The 20,083-nt window shown below is 36.9% G+C and overlaps 1 protein-coding gene across 12 annotated transcripts in view; it reads left to right on the top strand.

Annotated features, from left to right (window-relative positions):
• DENND1A (DENN domain containing 1A) overlaps positions 1–20,083 on the top strand; it is a 182,240-nt gene that overhangs the window by 38,097 nt on the left and 124,060 nt on the right. For all 12 annotated transcript variants that reach the window (XM_068413818.1, XM_068413823.1, XM_068413819.1 and 9 more), the window contains exons 4-5: positions 8,822–8,871; positions 13,465–13,584. In XM_068413818.1, coding sequence (XP_068269919.1) covers positions 8,822–8,871; positions 13,465–13,584 — 170 coding nt within the window. The remainder of the gene's footprint in view (positions 1–8,821; positions 8,872–13,464; positions 13,585–20,083) is intronic.

Here is a 20,083-nt window from a genome sequence, read left to right on the forward strand (position 1 = left end):
TTCTGCTGTTGTATTTAGTTAAGCTGTTTTCAACATTGCAAGTTTCTTCACATCCTTTTTCTTGAGCAAAGGACAGGAGTTTAGTTTTAATTATATTTACTATTCATTGAACTAAGGGCTTTTTTTGTTTGTTTGTTACTTATGGGGCTTTTTTTGCTGGTTGGTTATTTATAACATCCTAGTGATTAATTTTTCTGTTAATTTAGTTTCCTATCTGTTGTGCCTGGGTGCTGCAGAAGTGTATATGAAAATTTGCACCCAGTAGAAGAGATTACAATCTTTAAAAGCCAAAACTTTTTTTTGTTTGTTTTTCCCTACCCCCTGAAAAAAGAGTCTCCTGTTGGGGCTGAACTACGATGCAGATTTATAAAGGTGTAACATAGTTACATGGGTGGGATTTGATTTTAGGTTTTAATTTAGGTTTGGAGCTCTGGCCCTTCTCTTTTAACTTACTATATTTGCGTGAATGAATTCCTATGGTTTGTGTTATCTGATTATAGTGAAAATCAAATCTGGCCCAGTCTTGTTATGAATATGACTGAACATCTAATTGGAATGGTGCTGTCGTAATAGTCTCCTATGATCATAAAGTTTGTATTTGATAAACAGAGCTCATTTGCAGAGATTGTAGCAGATACTGTTTTAGAGTATTTATTTGCATGTCTCTTTTAAAAGGTTGGACAGTGGATGGTGCAGAAGTGATTAACAAAGCGTGATCTTGCCCATTTATGTACACAGGGTATTTCTTTTGTGAACATGTCCTGTTAACTGTCCGTTGCAGACCTTTGTGGGTGCTTCTTGAATAATTTGTTTAAACTGTGCAGTACAGATTCCTTATTTTAGCACTAAGACTTACAAAGGCTTCTTTTAGCAGCCTTTAATTTTGTACTTATGTATGTGACATAGCCTGTGGCTGTGATCTCTGCTGTGAATCTGCAGTTGTTTTGGGATGAAAGAAGGCGGCAGCTGGAAACTCAGTAGCTACATCTAGCTGTCTACCTAGAGAAGGCCTTGATTTCAAGTTTATCTAAACAAGCTCGACTAATCCCAACTATCTGGGGGGATCCACTGTCAAAACAAGCAGCATGGCCCTAAGGCAAACACAACCATACAGAAATGAAGGCTGGGACTTCCAATACTCCAATGACTGCGTACTGGAGGCTTTTTTTCCTGAAAGAGAGTAAGAGAGGTAGAATTTGCATAATGCCTTTTCATTGGAAACTTTTGGAAAGCTGACAGAGGTCCAGCTTATAGCTCTGTAGCCACAATACAGAGTCTATAGGAGAATCCTTGAATGACCTAACCATATTGAAAGAAAAAATGAAAGCATCGAAGTATAGCCAAGTGAGTGTGGAAAAGAGGGCTGCTGCATTGTCTGACATCTGCTCTGCTTCTCGTTAGTTTTGTTCTTTGGTATTCTATGTGGACTTTGGAGAAACCTAAGACAGCCTAACATGAATCCTATAATCTTCCTTCTGAATATTTATGTAGTGTGCCAGCCTCTAAGCTGTCCTTTGCATCTTCCTACTTCCCCCCTCATTTTCATGCTCTCAAATGAGGCCAACATTTCAAAAGCTAAATAAATGTTTGTGAATGTTTATAAAAGATTTGCATAAATTTGTCCTTGTTTGACAAAGATCACTTTTTTCTTATGCCAGTTCTGAAATTTTTTAAAGGTTTCGGTGCTTGTCTTGACAACGAAGTCCTGCCTCAGAGAACAATGATTGCTGATTAAGTGGGTATGCAGTTGTAGCTGAATAGAGCATGTCTAAAAGGGCCAGTCTTCTTAAGCCAGAATTATAATATTTAACAAATGTTAACCAAAGTGTATATTTAAAGCTTTGTTTTTGATGCAGTGTACCTGTGCAATTGACTTATGGTGTGAGAAGTATGTGATTATCTTTTCACAGCTGATAGGTCTCACCTAATTTTTGTTAAATGGGAAAGAGAAAATATTCCTCATTTTTAGTCACTAAATGTTTAAAAATATTTAATTCAATTCGTATTCTAACTTTCTGATATTGACACTTCTTATCTTTACCAATTGACTGATGTTTATGCACATAATTGGACCTGATTTTTTTTCATGCTTGCTTGTATAATTTTTCAATTCCTTGTGATTTAAGACTGGAACAATTATTCTTATCACAGCAGCTGTTTCTTTTTTTATTTAGCTTGTTAGCTAAAATCCATTTGTCTTGGAATAAAACTAAATTTTATTGAATGGATTTTAAAGACATTTATTGAGATCTCTTTGAAAAACTGCTTAAATACTTAGTCCAGCTTTACTTTCAGATTTTTTCCTACTGGAAAAAAAGTAATAGTCGTTTCTGTTCTTTTGTTCTATTAGTTGAGAGGTTGAAGTTGTCATTAAGGCAAAAACTAGAGCTACTTCTCTGACACAGTTTTTATCACATCTGCTAGGGCTGTGTCCCAGGAGGAGCTGTGCGGAGCGGTGAATTCAGCACAGGCCCATTATCTGCTGGTTTTGCGTATGTTGTAAAAGGAGTGAGACCTCAGGGAGGCTTGGAGCCTCCTCCCGTGTAATGTCCAAATCAGATTTGAAGGACTGGTGGCAGGAAAGCTTTGGCCTTGGGGTGTGAATTCTAAGAAACAGAGTCACAATTAGGTTTAAAAAATTCAGGGATTTTGAGCTTTATCTTGAAATATGTTTTTAGTAATGCAAGTAGAAAAGTTGCCCATCTGTGCACATATTTTGTACGTTTAAAATATTTAAATGATAGGAGGCCTCAATATGCTTAGGAAATGTTATTTATCTCGTGCTCTTCCTGTTACCAGGATTATGTATAAATGTGTTGGGTTTTTTGTTTGTTTTTAAAAAATAGCATTTTCCGGAGAGCAGTGAGATGATGTTGTTTCATACTGGGTACCGTTCCCCTTCTGACCCTCACACAGGAAGAAGTGACTTTTGTAGAAGAAAAACCCTCTCCTAATTCAAGCTTGATAATTGCTCAGAAAGAGCTAATGGATTTTCAGAACACTAAGCAAATGGATGAACTAGTGCTATAAAGTTGTATTGGAATGCTAGTAGAATTTTAAAAAGTAAGAGAAAACTAAATTAAGGTAATTTAAATTAATGCTACTAAGCAAATTATGTGCCCTTTTTTGGGGTACAAAATTCTTTTAAAGAACTGATTAAACTTAATTTTGAAAAAATCAGTAACATTCAATACTGCTGTAAGATGTAAAAAGATTCCATGATGAAATCAATACAAGACGAAATTTGACATAAATATTTTAAGTGAGCAATGATTTTTTAAAAAGAATCTGTGTTGTATCAGTTTTTTGAAAACTAGAAAAATCTTTAAAATTTAGAGAAACCTTGCTTTTAAGTTTATTGTTCTTTGCTTTCTCTGCTTCGTCATCTTGCACGACCTCAGCTTTTTGTTGTGGCTGTGTGACACTGGCCTCTGCATGCGGGCTACTTTTTTTTTAATTTGAGAATTAGTTTTTATAAGCTGCTTGAATTGGAATGCTCCTCCTAGTTTGTAACTACATAATTACATGGCATTTGTTAATTGTTGAGAATAATCTGTAATAGTAACTTTAGGAAAACTTGATGTAAGACAATATAAGCTAACACTGATAATAAATACAAATAAAAGTTTAAATTTTCAGAACACAAGATGTACTGATCCCTGTTTGTTACTCATAGCTGTGTTCAAGTTAGTGGCTGATTTTTTTGTGCTGTCATTGCTTTATTACATTTATAGTCTTTAAATAAAGTTTTGAAACATGACTCCCTTTTCCTGTCCGTTGTAAGTAGTTGCTTTGTAAAATGTTTAAAGTAGTCAGCAAAACTTGTTACTGAGGTGCTTATTATTGTGCAGAAAGATGTTCCCTTTCTTGGGAAAATGTATATGAATTTCTGACCAACTCTGCATAGCTAACAGAATTTATGGTGTTCTAGATTGTTCTGTACTTTTTCTTTCACCACACTTTGGGTTTTAAACAGAGTTGTTGGCAGCTTTAAGTAGGTTATTTGGGTGCACTGGCAACTGTTTTGAATTCTTAAACCTATTGTTCCATCGCAGCGAATGATTTAGTTAATCATTAGCTTAAAATTATTCAAATAGATGAATTAAATATAAAGGCAATTTAGAATTTTGTGACTATGAGGTAGATTAATGTACAACCTAAATTTCAAATTGGATAATATTTTTGCTTCAGTTTAATGTCTTAGCACTCTTTTATGCTATAGTAACATTTTTGCTATGTTTAAATGTGATTTTTGTTTCTGAGCAGAAATAAAATCATTTATAGTTGCTTGCTGGTCAAGTCGGGATCCCGTTACCTACTCTTACTGCCCTTGGTCCCGTGAGGCTGGCTGTCATTGTTCTCTTCTTAACCCTCGTTGCTCTCCAGTATCTCTCCCTTCCTTCCTTCATCGGTCTGGTGATGCGTTCTTGAAACTCTCTTGGTGTCCCTCCATGTGAAGAGGATGGATTTCATGTTTGTTTCATGGATTCAGGTGGTACTTCAAGCTGGATAGGATGAAAACTATTTGTATTTCCACCCTCTGTTTAGTGTTTCACTTACAGCGACCTCACCTGTACTTCACCTCTGGTTTAAGGTCGAGGAAATAAAACAGCATTCATCTTTTTCATCACTGAATCATCTCTCCATGGAAGACTCATCTTAGTGCAATGCTCCATTCTCTTGTAATGTTTGAATTGTCCTCCTGTAAAAATGTATGTACTTTCTGAAATACGGTTGTGGGGGTTTTGGGTTGGTGTGTCCCATGCATCCCCCCCCCCGCCATGATTCACAGTTAAAGGTCTTGTCTGTACTCTGGGCGATCTCTTCAACTTCATGTTGTTTTTCCTCAGGTTTCCCAATAGGCTTCAAAATACAGGTCCCCAACCTATTGTTTTTTGTGCTGTATTGTTTCCCTTCCCTGACTCACATTAATATTTGAGTGTCTTGCCTTAATCATTCGTCATTTTTCACAGACCTCTGCCTGTATTTTGGTTTCTTTTCTCTCCAACTTCTTTGACTTCTGATTCCACTTTGAATGTCTGTTGCATCGTGTGTCTTTCTAAGAGTAGATTGTTTGCAGCAGTCTGCTGTTCTTGCATTAGACCATCAGTTTGCATATCACTTTATCAGTGCAGTTTTATTTAATTGTAGCTGCAGCATCTGATATTTGTTAATGATGTTCATTTGAACAAGAGAAATAAAGCGATCCTGTGTATTTTAAGAGGCTCTGAAGTCGTTCCATTGACTTGGAAGTGGGAGCGTACGGTGAAAGGTTTAAAAGTAAAAAACCCTCGAGTTAAGATACAGCTTGCATCTTAAATTCACAAGTGAATATGCAGAATTCTTCAGCAATGTTGAGCTTTCTTTACTATTTCATCTCAATATATAGATGATTCAGGACATAAGCCAAGTGTGCATTGTGTGTATTTAGCAACCTTGCTTTACATACGCTTTTCAAGTATCTCGTGTGTGTGTGAAATCCTTTTAGAGACTGCCTCACCTCCGTAAATTGCTGTGTGACACAAAAGGGCTGAACACTGTATTCCTGCCTCATTTATTTTGAAAACTTTGCTACTGAAACCAAACTTAATCAATGAGCTCTGTGTTGTCTCCGATAAGTTATGTACTGGCTTTATTGATTGGGAAGGATTTTAGAAAACCCATGTGGGGTTTATAATGTCAGCAGTGTTTTGATTATGAAAAGAGTTGGAACCTTGGGACAAGGAACCAGGTGGTGTATGTCCTAAAGCCGCTGGTGACACGGCTGGGCTGAATCCCTCGAGGGACACAGTTCATGCCCTGCACTTTAACTGTGGTGACTGGCTGCTATAGATGCACTTTTTGCTCATTAAAATGTTAAAAAATCAAACTGCATGTAAAAAGATTTGTGAAAATATAAATTTGGGGATTGATCCAGAAAACTGGCATGTGATACCCTAGAGACACTGGTTTCAGCTACTGGGTAATTTACGCTTATCAGCTGTGTGTCCTGGATTGTTTTGGGGTTTTTTTCTTTTCTTCTTTTTAGAGTGTTTTACTTTAGAGCTGTTTATGTAGGTTTTTCTTTACATAGGGGAATAAAATAAAAAAACAGGCCTTTGATACTACCTCTGTGTTTCATGTCAGGTAAAAACATAAAAAGGATTATAAGATGCTGACATGGAAGGATTCTAAGTCCAGTTTTGTTATGGTTTTGGTTTGAAATCATAAGAAACGATGATTTCTCTAAGCCATAAGTGACCACCCACCTAAAGAGGCCTTCTAGGAATTTGTGTATTATGTGGGCATTGATAGTCTTTCAAAATGAGCAGTATTTAAAGAAAAAAAAATTACATTTATAGTAACGAGCTTACAATTACTGGAGAACTATTCAAATTTTGCCCAAGTTGCATTTTTTACGTGCAAAAGATCAGCAATTTTGCTAATTAAAAGCTAATTCGGTATGTGATTTGTTTTTTTAATAGTTAAAATTTAAAAATACATCTGTGGTTAACCTGTACTAGTCCCAATTTTTTAGTTATGAATCAAAACAGATAAGTATTGGTGTATAATGAGTGGCAAATTATGCCCAATGTATTTTCAAAGCCACATAATAATATCACTGTAAAATCTTTCTTTAAAAGACAAGGCAATGTATAGTGGTACAGATTCAATATGTTGCCTCTTTAAGTGAAAATTTCATTTTCTGTGTTTTGGAAGCTATCAATATCAAGAAACAAGTGCAAAGTAAGTTCTGAGTGATACACTATTATCCCACGATAACACAATGCTGACGAGGCACTAAAGTGTTTTAATATGTGAATGTTTTTGCTTGTAGTTACAGTAATTATTTAAATCAGCCAAATAACGGAGAGAATATATTCTGCCATTCTGAGGTGACCGATGACGTGTTATCTTTTAACGCTGTTTTATTTCAGAATTCTGTGTAGCAGCTACATGGCTTTGTTCTAAAAAATAGATCTACAGTCATTATTTTGAGGACAATTTGTATTGATAAGGCCAATAAAAATATGGACACATAACTCTGCTGCGATTATAATTTTGATTCTTCTAAAATTCTGGCTTGGGGGATTTTTTTGTTTGTTTTTTTTAACATTTTATGCATTGAGATTTCAGCTGTGGGTGAAGGATAACTGTGTAATAGTTGAAATTTGTCAAGATGTAGTTTTTGTGCATAAGCAATCAGAGTTGTTCGGCCGTCAGTCGATCCTTGTGGAAGTTGGTGAGATTCTGCGGAAGGGTGAACCCAGCCCCATTAATGAGGCCTTTACTATCAAGGCATTATTTTGTATGAAAATACATTTTCCTGCAGAGTTTACTCGGGAACCTGTATAGCTCCTTTCCAAGTTTCCTGCTGAAACTGAAAGGAGGGTACTTCTCTGCTCTCCATGGCATTCTTCAAGAGATCCTTTCTTGTCCTCTAAAAACAGGAGGCTGTTAAATAGTCTATCAATAAACTGTCAAGAAGTCAAAGTTCCCATATCTGTTTCTGCCTGAAATCTTAAGAACTTGCCACGTTTTAGTTGTCAAGAAACCTCCAAAGAAGAGTCTGTGAGCGGTTGAGCCTGAAACCATTGCTAAGAATGGGATGTGCTTGTTTGAACTGTGTAGGAGGAACATTTTCTTGCAAGGGAGTCAATAAATTTTCTGCTTCATTGAATAGGTTATTAGATTGATGTAGTTTATTTGTTGAATGATGGCGTTGGTTTTAGAAATAAATGAAGCAGGAAGCATCAGTTTAGTTATTGATGATAATTTATTATTATTGGTCAGAAAAGCATTGATTTTATCAGAGGGTTTGTCGTTTAGTCAGGGTTATCTTGTTTCAGCTGAAAGCAGAAATATAGTTTACATTTCAGGTCCTGAAATATTTAAGTGTGAAGGAGAACGAACAATGAATTGGCTGGTAGTAAAGGTCTGCGAACTGGGTAGGCTTCTGTGATGGGTTGTGGATTATAGAATTCAAGTTTTGAATATTATAGAACAATATAATGTAAATGGATTACTTTTGTTTATGAACGTTACTATTTTGGGACTAAAATCTTTCTGGTTTTGCATCTTTAATGACTGTATTAGTTTAAAGTTGTAAAGTTGAAAATGATTAATTTCGCTGCTGATCGTGTTTTTGGTTTTCCTATTCATGCTTTTTATTTGATATCATACAAAGGCTGTGCTTAAAAGTTTCTCTGTTTGTGGTGCTATTTTGCAATGATTAGAAAATGGTTTGTAGGTTAAACCATTTGTATTAATTTTAATGCACATTGTTTTCATCAGTCTTTTAACACTCAGATTTTCTTTGTAATAGCAGTAGGCAACGTTAAACACTCCTGCTATGAGACCTATTGGCTTCGTCTTTTGTTATTTATCTTGCTGATGTTAGGAAGTATTCTCTAATCCCCCAGACCTCTGTTCCTAGGTAACAGTCAAAAGCTGTGCCAGCAGAAGTGGTCCTGCCAGGCCAAACCCATGTGGTTTGGTGTTATTCACTATGATCCATATGGTCAGGGTAGAGATTGTCCCCAGAGAGGTGTTAACACTCAACAACCCAACCTCCTCCTGCTCTTTAGAGAATTGCTGGATGGCTCCTGCTGCCTGCCCATGTGTGAATCTTGATTAATTTTTCATTTTTAATGAAGTTTGATCATGTTTATTATTTCACATGATTGACTGCCTGATACTCCTTCCATGTAATTGATAAAGCCCATATTTCTTCATCTGTCTCTTATTTCTTCAGGGCAAAGTTGTGAAATTGTGTGATGTGGTTAATATTAGATTTATTGGTCCCAATAGATGTATAAATTATCTCTCTTTCTCTCCACAGGAAGTTCTACAGACTTTGACCAAGTTTTGTTTCCCCTTCTATGTGGACAGGTAGTGTTAGCTTTTCAAACTTTACAAGAAAATAAGCTTGTCAATAAAACCACTGTAGAAAATAAAAACCATACCATTCTTAATGTTCTGTCTGCTTGACTGTGATTTAAAGGACCCAAGTGCAAATTATAGTCTTAGAATCACTTTTTCCTGGGGTTTTTATGGGCACCATCAAAAAAAAAAAAGTTTTAAAAGTTTGAGCTGTTCAGTGGCAGCCATAAGAGTGAATTTTGTTTTACTTATACGTAATATTTGGATGTGAAAATGCTTGGGTAGTAATTGTCAAGTATGCATATTAATATCAAAGCTTTGTGTGCATACGTATTTTATTTCTTAATTGCTAAAATTTGGGCAGAATAATAAATTAAGTGCTTTACATCTAAAGGCCTCTTGATCTTGTTGGAATGCTGGGGCTTTACTTGGTGGCTACTTAATGTGGCTTCTGATTTTTTTTGGGAAAAATTGTAATTCTGAAAACTCCAGAACTTTTTTAGTTTTGCTTTTACTATGAGTTATTTTTAATGGTTTCACAAAAAGAACAGGCATTGAAATTTTGAAAGGATGCACCACTGCTCAGATCATCTGTGAGTATCTTTTAATTGGTTAGCGCTTGTCTTTGGTCAGCTGACACACTGAATGGTTTTGATTGATGAAATTGACCTTAACTGTAATTAAACTGCTAGAAATCTTTTTCTCAGTTCTGTGAAATCTGTGATATTTAGAGTAGAAATTGATTTTCTTTATGAATTAACAACAATTTCTAACATCACTTCTTGTTTGAGCCGTTGTTAATTTTTCTTTTAATTTTTGTTTCTTCTTTTTTTTTTTTCCCCCCCCACCCATAGGCTAGCTGGTATTTCTTAGTTATCTTGAAATATTGTTCACTAGTTTCTATGAATGGAGATGAAATCTCCCTCTGCTTCTCTGGAGATAGGAGTCTACATACTAAAGCCACTTCTACGCTTTGTCCTCCGATGTAGTAATCTGGGGTTGGAGGAAGCTGAAAGCTGAATGGATCATGCCGACGATATGTTCTTTCAACCCTCCAGGTGGTTCCTGCAGATCAGGGTTGGTGAGGCACTGCTGGAGACAGCTATTATTACCAGTGCCTCTGCTGTACCCGATTTGTACATAAAAAGAGAATTTGAATATCCTGGGCTGTCAACATGAGCTACTTAACCAGTGCTTGTTGACTCAGATGACCTTGAAAAGCCCCAAATACTTCTTATAATTTGGAATCACTTTTTGCTGATCATCTTTTTCCTTTCCTAAGGGGAGGGAGCAGGGAAGTACTTTATATATAATTTTTCTCATGTATGTGTTTCTGGTAGAAATATTTAGGCTTACTCTGTGTAGGTTTATTGTACCTAAGGGCTTTGTTTGTTTTGTTGTTTTTTGGTTTTCCTAGCAATGTAATATTTTGAAAGGTAAGAACACTGAAAACCCATGTGGGGTGCAAATGACGACATAATGAAAAGTGATTCCCATTTCTGGATTCAGTCTGGACTGACTGTCACAGGCTGTCACTGAAAAGACTGTAAGCCAGCCATTTTGAACATAAAGGAGAGATTGTAACCCTTAGCATACTTAATAATTTAAAATTAAGAATGGACTTTCAATACTCCAGAAGGTAGAGGATGTCCCAAGTTAAGGATATGACAGCTGAGAGAGATGTGTGCGCTACTTCTCTTCTTGATGTAAAAACACACACATTCATAGGTGCGTGCGTAGATATATATAAAAATAAACACTTAGTCCTCTGTAATGTAAATTTGACTTAGCTTTGAACTGTGCGTGGGAATTAACCTGCCAGTTACAACAAGAAGGTAAACGGTCTTATATCACGGAATGCAAATGAATTTAATGTGACCACAATAAAGAGAAAAATACAGTGCATCTTAAGTACAAAATGTTCTTCATCTTTTAGCTACTTCCAAGTTTAGAACCGATCAAATACCTGTTCTCAGAGGCTATTTCTGGAACTCGCCACGTGACGAATTTGCACTAGTTGGTCTTTCCCTACTTACTGTTAACCAACTAGTATTTATTTACACATTTATCGCATTTAAAATAAATTTATTTAAAGTAGTGAGCAGGTAGCCCCATAATGAAATTACCTCAGACAATGCTTTAATATTCCCCTCAGTCTTCTCAGTAAACACTTTTTCTACTTTGAGATGAAAATAAGTTGCTTCTAGAAGAAATAGTGTCTTCAGTTACATGTCAGGAAGGCCCTTACAGCCGTGTCTTACAGAGTTGACTAGCACTCTCTAGTGGGATTTTAACCCTCTGTATGTGCCTGAGAAGCGGTATGTTGGATCAGATCTGCGGTTACTGTAATTCTTAGTCATCAGGCACTTTTTATGTTGGGAAGTTTATCCTTCCATGTGGAGAACTGACAACTGAAACTTGAGCAAGACCTATCAGACATATTTAGTTTCTGCAGATCACATAAATGCAAGAATCTTTAGGTTGGCTTTGGAGGAACTTACCAACTTGTCACAACAGTTTAATAAACAAGCTTCTCCCTGCTGCAAATGAAGCATGCTTTTTTTTCCCATTCCATAATTTTAATTGTCAGCTAGAATGCTCTTTCTCGCACACGGTCTGCTCTCAACCTTGTTAAAATGAAGCATATAATCCCCTTTTAAAACACCATACTAAAATCACCATAGTAACATTACATCCAAGCTTTACAGATAAAACACAACACAAGTAAGGGATTTTTTGGTATCCCCTAGCAGCTCAGTATGGTTTATGGAATGGTTGCTCTGCTGGCATTTAGAATTCGGTGGGATGATAGTGCTTACGCTGTCTAATTCTCAGACTACTGAAATGCTTTTTAAATAGCTATCTTTTTGTTCATCTGTGAATTTGGAGCACTTTTTTGTCTTCATCACTGCATGTTTTTCCTTCCCTGCTTGGATTCCACTGAGGGGTGGTTCTCTCTAAGCTGGACAGTGGCATCTTTCTGATCCGGATCCAACTTTTATTTCTGAAAGTCTGCTTATCTTTTTTTTTTTTCCACTCTCTAGGCACTGAGTGTATAATCTCCCACATAAATGGTTTGTTACGTTGTCTATGGCATCATAGATGAGAATATTTGCTTGCTGTTAAAGCTTGTGACTGTTAGTTAAATGGCATTGAATTTAATGGTTTTTGTAGTTGCCGTTGGTAGGGCTGACTTGTAAAGATGCACATGTAAATGCAAGTCAGTTTTCTCAGTTCTCAATAAACCTAAAATAAACTAGAACATAACCTGGAAAAAGTGTTAATTTCATATCATTATGAATTCTCCAATGGATCTAAAATTGGATGAAGAGTCCTCAAATAATTACGTTAGTCCCAACTTCACCGCTAAATGTCAAAATTTCTGTTAAACAATAAAACTACATTTCTACAAACTGGGACGAGAATTGGGCTTGATTTGTATGGAGTCTGCCATCACTGTACATAAGCATTTGATTAACGTTATTCAGGCAAATGTGGTAATATCTCAAGAATGTCTTTAATTCTGTTAATAAATAGCATTCACAAAGTGCTGTGCCTGAAGTGTAAAGCATCTTATTTTGATCTTATCTTACTATTTTGAGCATCACCTGTTAGTTGTAAAATATGGATGTGAATTACAGTATTATTAAAGACATGAATTTTTAAATGCTAGGGTTTGGGGGTTGGTTTGTTTAGGTGGTTTGGTTCTCTTTTTTTTTGTGTTTTTGTTTTGGAGGTGGTTGTTGTTGGTTGTGGTTTTTTGTTTTGTTTTCCAAAACTGTGTTTTTCCAATTTGGGCAAATTTTCCTATAGTGATACTTTCCACTGTGGTGTGAGTGCAAGCCAAAGTCTAAGAATGTTATTCGTTCACTTGTGCTATTCTTGAAGAGCCGTTAAGATCTCACAGATGAGACAAATGACTCTTAATTTTGAAAAATCATATAAAAGTCCTACAAAATTATTTCTATAGTCATGGTGGGCTTTAGCACAGTGTACTTTTGATCCTAGTTTATCTTTTCTTCCTTTGCACACTGTTCTAGTCTTGTAACGGATTGCCTAGCTGCTAGAATAAAGGAGAGTCATCTGACACAGTTCCAGTTGCTGAACATTTTGGAATGATGTATCTGGCATATATGCACAGTTGGTAGATGGATAATAAAGCTTCTACAAGTCAACATCCAAGTGCTGAAGAAGTTTAGCATATTATTACACATTGTCTGGCTCTTGGAGTAAACCAATTCTCAAATGAAGAGTAATAAATATTTTGGGTTATATGAGAGAACATGGGTTTGGTTTGTACAGCGTGTACGGCATTGAAGATGGTTGATAGTCATAACCATTTTCATTTAAAGATAAACGCATTTTTAGTATCCTCCCACAGTTAAAAAATGGGGAAAAAAAAACCCCAAAACCAAAGACCCTCCTCCCTCACCAAACAACTAGCGTGTGTAAGTTTCTAGAGGGTGTATACTCTCAAAGTTATTTTCTTAAAAAAAGCTGCTGAAAGAGGGAATGTTGTAGGTTCAATGACTTAGACTAGATACTTTTGACACAGAGTTAGCTCAGCATTAATTTTTTCCTCTTTACTCTCTTTATTTTCAGCCATGCAGTTAACCAAGTTGGGCAGAACTTTACATTTGTGCTTACAGACATTGACAGCAAACAGAGGTTTGGATTCTGTCGCTTATCTTCTGGGGCCAAGAGCTGCTTCTGTATCTTAAGGTAGGTCTGTGGTTTGGCTTTTGGCTGACTCTAGGAAACAGTGTTTGTCTTTGCTGTGTTACACTGCAATTATGATTTCCAGCTGTTCAAAATTATTTTCCTATCTGGTCCTCAAAGTCACTGCTCTTCGGCAGAAGTGATGCAAAATATCTTGCACTTTGAGTTCCTCTGTAGATAACTGTATTTGTTTGTAGTCAACGTTCTTGAGTTAACAATGTGGAAACAAAAAGTATCTTTGCAGTAATTTGATATGACATAGCATGATGGCAGCTGTTATCTTTAGCTGTCACAACTGATCTTGTTAAGACATTTTGTGGACATTTGTATATGCAAGTTTTGTTAACAAAGCATCTGTTGGTAACTGAGAGAATGTCACTGGTGCTCTTCACATCCTAAAAGTTTGTAAGTATGAGCTCTGCTCTGTCCTATTCAGGGTTTTGTGAATTTTGTCATAATAAAGACTTACGTGAAACGCATTGTTTCCAACTTCCACTAAAACGGGCAAAGAGACTATATATCAGAGTAGTTTTTGATGACCTCCCACAGACATATTGGAATACAGTCCATAATTTTCTACTTATATTTACCGCAAGAAATGATGCAAGTAAAATCAGTTTTAATATCTACCAATATATTAGTTCCATTAAGAACATCTATGGGTTGAAGATTTCCACATGGTATCCTGTCTGTCTTATTCTAAACAAATTTAACAGTGGTCTGTCTTCTGCTTTCTGCTTTTTCCCTGTTCATGAGAAATCGGAAGTTTTGGAGCAGTGGCCCAGGTAAAGCTAGCTCAGAGTTCACTGGATGAACAGCCAGCTAGGTGACTGAAAATTGCTCCAGCAGTCACAAGTGAGGACAGTTTCCTCTGTGAGCAATTGTAGACATCTGTCTCAGTCGTCTCTGGTTTGTTTTTCACGTGAGAGACACCAGTGTAAGAACAAGAAGAACTTGTCTTCGTCCTACGAGTACTGTGTGTTGCACATGACAAAATGGGACCTTCTGTGTATGTTATTGAATATGACCCCTCTAGAGAATTTTGGGGATAATATTGCAAAATATGAGTACCTATCAAGAACAAGGACACTTCTCATTTCATTGGGTTGCATGCAGCAATGCCATGGAATGGATTTTGGATTGATATATGTATTTAAAATGAATGTGTCTGTGCCGTTTGTGCTGGCACTAGACTGGTGAAGATACCAAATGTTTGTTGTCTTGTACTTCAGCATTGTACTGATGGCAGTGATCTGCTAACTAGGCCTTCCTTGAAGAAGCTTAATATTTGGAGAAATTATTGTGAAATCTATCGAACTTATTAATTGTGTGGGAGACAGGGTGACAGGTTTTCACAGTATCTTCCTTCTTTCTGTTCTCTAGTAGACATTTCAACTACCGTTAGCTATGACAATGCAGCAGTAGGGAGCTCATACTGAAGACAGGAGGGTATTTCCCCAGCTCTTTCCCCGTGGCTGCTGCCCTGTATAGTTGGGATGCCGATTCACCCTCATGTGGGAAGTGTCTGGTTACATGAGGTAACTTTTCCTGATTAATGACAAATTAGAGGGGAAACACAGTTTAAAAAGAAAATCTGAATGGGAAGTAGTATGAGTCCCTTCTTGATCTCTCCTGGATAAGAGTTCTTTGCTGTCAGCTCCCTTATGTTGAGTGAATGCCAAGAAGAAATGGAGGAGTTATGTTGTAGTTAACAGCCTTCTGCTTCAACTCATAACCAGGAAAAAAAAAAGAGTTTCAGTGCAGTTACAGCAGTGGATGAATTGGGACTCTCAGCTTCATTCCTAGTGCTTCTTTCTCTTGTGAACTAATGAGAAAATGAAAGTCCATCATTAATGAATGTGAATGTGAGTTTTAGAGGATAATAAAGAATGTAAATCAGCATTACACAGATTCACTTGTTCTATTCCCAGGACTGCAGCACCCATTGTTGATGTGAATCTTCTCAGTGTCCTTTATGAATTAAAGGATGCTGCGTGGTAAATGGATGGGTCAAAACACGCTGAAGAGTGTGAGAATGATAGGAAAAAGCAAATGGAGATGAAAAGAACGTTTGTTTGTTTGTTTTTAAATTACAGGTTGGATGGCAGCAAGCTTCAAGTATTCCTTGCTACACTCAGCGATAGTAAAAGAATTAAGTTATATTGTTTATTATTAGAGATGATATTCACATGTTTATTAGTCAGAGGTTTTATGGGTCTGGCCATGGTAGAATGGTTTGGAGGTGGAAAATGATCACGTGTTTAGATTCATTATTGAAGAGGAACAGGAGGAAAAGGAAATTCTTTTCACTCAGCCGGTGCTTGAAAAAATTTCTGCAGGGGTCTGGAAGCAAAGTTTAAAGCTGAGACAGGACTCAGAAGGCCAGAAGTCAAGGTCTGGACTTTTGAGTTTTAAAGACCCAGAGACTTTTTCATGTGAATGCAAAGTACAGTAAGGCAGTTTGTGGAGTTCAATAGCAGTAAAGTTATCCACGTGGATGTAGCTCCTGTGGCCAGCAGAAAGGCAATTCCATTTTACAGCGTAACTCTTCTGGCTATTTTAACCAGTACCGTTTTAGAAATCTGCTTTCAAGATAGTTTTTATAGTTTAGTTCCTGCTGTTGATAGCATTATACAGATTTATGGATATCTTTGATTAAGTTGAAAAACTGCATCTTCTAGGTGCTCTGTGATTTTCTTTTACGGTAGAACCACTGAGTCTCCTTCTCTTATTCCATTTTTCTTCACTTGATTTCTAGCTAATCATGAAACTACAATGGTCAAATATTGGATGTAACGTGGAGTTGTAGAGGACTCTGTAGCACAGATGACTACTTTCTGCCTTTCAGACAGCAGAGGGCGGACAAAAGCACAAAACAGCTGTCCCAGATGGGCTGGTGGGGGGTTTTGAGGTTCTAAAAGGTGAAGTGAATTAAAAAAATGCCACAAGCTCACACACCACCCATCAGAATCTCCTGGGTAACTTGGAATTGTGGACACCTTTTTCAATGCAGTATGTTACAAAACTTAAAATATCTTTTTAATTATTTTCTTTTCTAAATGATGAATTAGTGTCCAAGTCATCAAATTCTGAGTTCTAATTTGGTAATTTTAATATCCTGGAAAAATTTTCAACCCAAACATTTTTTTCTTTCTAAGAATTCCTTTTAGGGACTCCAGGATTTTGGCTGAAATGAAAGAAATCCTATTGGATATGCATTAAGAAGCTGATTTTTTTTGTGTCTAGAGGTTTGTTTGAATCTAACTTTGCATTAGATTTGGCGTGGGCTTTTGAGCGTGAGCAATATAGGTAGTTCTGGATTTAGTGATGAGCCGTAGTCTTTTATTTAAAAAAAAGAGCAAAGGTGTGGAGACATTCCCAAGCTGCTGTTTCTCACTCTGCTGAGGCATCATCTTCAACTCCTTAACCAGGCATGTCCCCTAGTTTTGTTCTGGAGTTTGTATACTCGTTTGTCATCTTTTCTAAGTCTTCTATGTATGTAGAAAGGTAGTGTTCTTTCATTAGGGCAAAAGAGTCTGGAAGGTGTCAAAGAGGTCCAGAATTTGTTCTTGATTGGTATTTCCTGCTAATTGCAGTGCACTGAAAGATGATGTACGATATAGCATTCCTAATAAAACTGTTCCTAACATTTTTGAAGAAACTTACCAGGTTGTGTAAAACACTACGTTCTTAATCTAGTCGGGATTACTGGTGTGTGATAGAGTATTAAAATCTAGAAATTGTTTTATATATGATTCTTCACTGATTGTGTTTAAATATGTTTTCCAGGATGTCACTAAGCTTGTAAAATATCATGATTTACTAGTTCTTAAGTTACAAAGCTGGACAAAACGTCCGTTACAGTTCTCCATTTCAGTAGAAGTCCGACTCCTAAAAGCTGTGGCCGTCAGGAGTCGGTGTCCATCTACGCAGATAAATGTGTTGCCTTGTTAACTGCAGTTTCTCCACAAATGTGATTTAATGCTGTATTTAATTTGCAAAATTTCTTTTTTCCAGATATTATAAGGACAGCTTTGGGAGATGTTAGGTAAATGCTGCCAGACCGTACACAATCGTTTATCCCTCAGAGGCTGCCTATGTGCTGTTTTTTCCCTTCCTATCAAAAAGGGTTGCAGCAGTAACAGTAAAAACTTCCTGAGAAGAGAACATGATCGTTGGTACGTGAATGAGATGGTGGTAGTTCCTGCTGTGACAGCACTGGAGGAGTGCAGGGAACTGGACAGGCTGTACTGCCCTGCAGGCCCCGAGATTTATACATACTTAGTTGAAGTAATTAGACTTGGTGGACCAGAACTCTCATACGTGTAACTGTGTAACAGGTACCCTGCATTTTTTTTTACTATTAACTAGTAGAATTTCAGTTTTAACTGTTAAACCGTGAGCTACAGCACCTATTTCTAACTGCTTGAAGGAGCAGTAATAATATAAGTCAAAGATTTTTGTCTTGCTCCAAGTTTTGTTAAAGTGAAAAAAGAAACAAACAAAAAAACCCAACAAAAAACTTTGTGTAGTTTTGCTTTGGTTCACAAACTTACTGGGCAGAGTTACTGATTTAAGAAGGTGCTATAACCATGTGCAACTCTGATTTCAATTTTACTTAATTTGAAGTTCTCAGTGGGTATTCAGCTTTTGTACCCAAAATGAAAATCATTCTTCTGAAGTGAAATGCAGAAACATTTGTGTGGAAATCCCTCTCGGCCAAAATAGCTAAGCTCTGCACCACTCTTCTTCTAAGATAAAAAGAAATGAATCTATAATAGTTTGTGACAGATGGTAGAAAATGTAACTAACTGAATGTGATTCTGTATGGAGTTATTTGAGGTTTTTGGTGTGATTTGTTGTGAGTTCCTCTCCTCCCCCCTTTCCTTTCCTTTGATTGCAGTCTTTGTCCATTTATTCTTAGGATAGAATAAGATTTCTGAGCAGGGGCCTCTCTTGTGGTGCAAAGTGAGAATTGTTTTTAATTGAGCAGAAACATGTGGAAGGATCAGGAATATCTCAAGGGATTACAGAAAAATTCCAAATTTGTACTACTTACAGCTTGTGTTTAGAGCAGGGTCTGCTGGGAATAAATGTTAGTTAGTGTGACCTGTGACCTTAAAAACTGTTGACATGGATTTCAGCCAGAAACTAGCCACAGAACTCCTTTGTTAAGCTCATTCATAGCTCCTTGAAAACTCTAGTCAGTGAAAGTTGCCAGCTCAAATCTAAGGAAAGCAGAGCCCTTTTTTTCTTTTTTCTTTTTTTTTCCCATGCTTTGGAAACAGTGGACGCCCCTTAACCAGCAAGACTCCTTTAATAGGACTGCATCGCCTAAACCTGATTGGAATTGACAGCTTCCTGGCCCAGGCTTGCCAACTGGCAGGGCATTGATGCATAGGGGACAAACAGCTTGAAGGGCCTGTATACCACTGTTTGTGTATGTGCCTCCGAAATGGAACACACTTCTGTTGTGATACCTTCTAACGTAAAGAAAAAAATCCCAAACCCTGAGCACTGCTTTTAGTTCCACGAATCTTTCGATTATTTTGGGGGAGAAAATTGAATATTTGTGGGGATGTGGTTTTGTTTTGTTTTAAAATAATTGTCCTGTTGTCTTCTAGAATTTTCCCTTTTTACTGATTTGGCCAAAAGCCACAGAAAAATATTTACACTTGAGGAGGGGGAAACAAAAAGACAGTTTTAGAATTTTGACTTTTTCTTTTCTAAATTGTGGCTGTAGTACTTAAAAATCTGATTATCCCACTATAGAAGGGTTAAATTTACAAAACCTCCTTCTTGTGCACTCACTTCTTTACAAGTTTTTCAATTCAGTGGGTTTTGTGTGTCTTCAGCTGAATCTGTGGTAGGATTCATGATCTGGCCTTCATGAAGGCTGACCTGACTTAAATTGTACTTTTGAAGTAAGATGTACCAACACATCGGTAAGTTATGTTGCTACTGTGTGTATCTAGTGATAAGAATAGGTACAAAATGGGATGGGGGAAGGAGAATACAAATTTTGGTTAATTATAAGCAGAAAAAAAAGTATGCAAAACAAAGTAATCTTCATGAAGAATCATTGAGCAGGTAGATGGTGAACTGTGATTAGATCTCCTTAACTGATTTACAGTGAAACGTTATGCCCTTTCTCTGCTGTGGGGTAAAGTCCCACTGATTCAGTGTCCTTTGAACAACCCACACTGTTAAAACACCAAATATTTCTTAAAGGCTTGATTTTGTAGAAGTGCACACTATGCAAGGTTGATATGTCTTTTGGAATATCTTCCATGGGCTTTTTTTACAGAAGCAAATAGTAGGTGCCAAGGGGAATCAACCCTGTCTCTCCCAAGGACAGTGCAATATTAACCAATAACGACTGTTGTTTTCTACGGATAGCGGGGAAGGGTGGTGGAGGAAATTGGAAGCTCTTCCCCCTTGTAGCCATCCTCTTCCATTGTAGGCGTAAGATCCTTGCCCTTATCTTAGTCTTTATCATCCT

The sequence above is a fragment of the Nyctibius grandis genome, chromosome 16 (genome assembly GCF_013368605.1).
Source record: "Nyctibius grandis isolate bNycGra1 chromosome 16, bNycGra1.pri, whole genome shotgun sequence".
Lineage (NCBI taxonomy): Eukaryota > Metazoa > Chordata > Aves > Nyctibiiformes > Nyctibiidae > Nyctibius > Nyctibius grandis.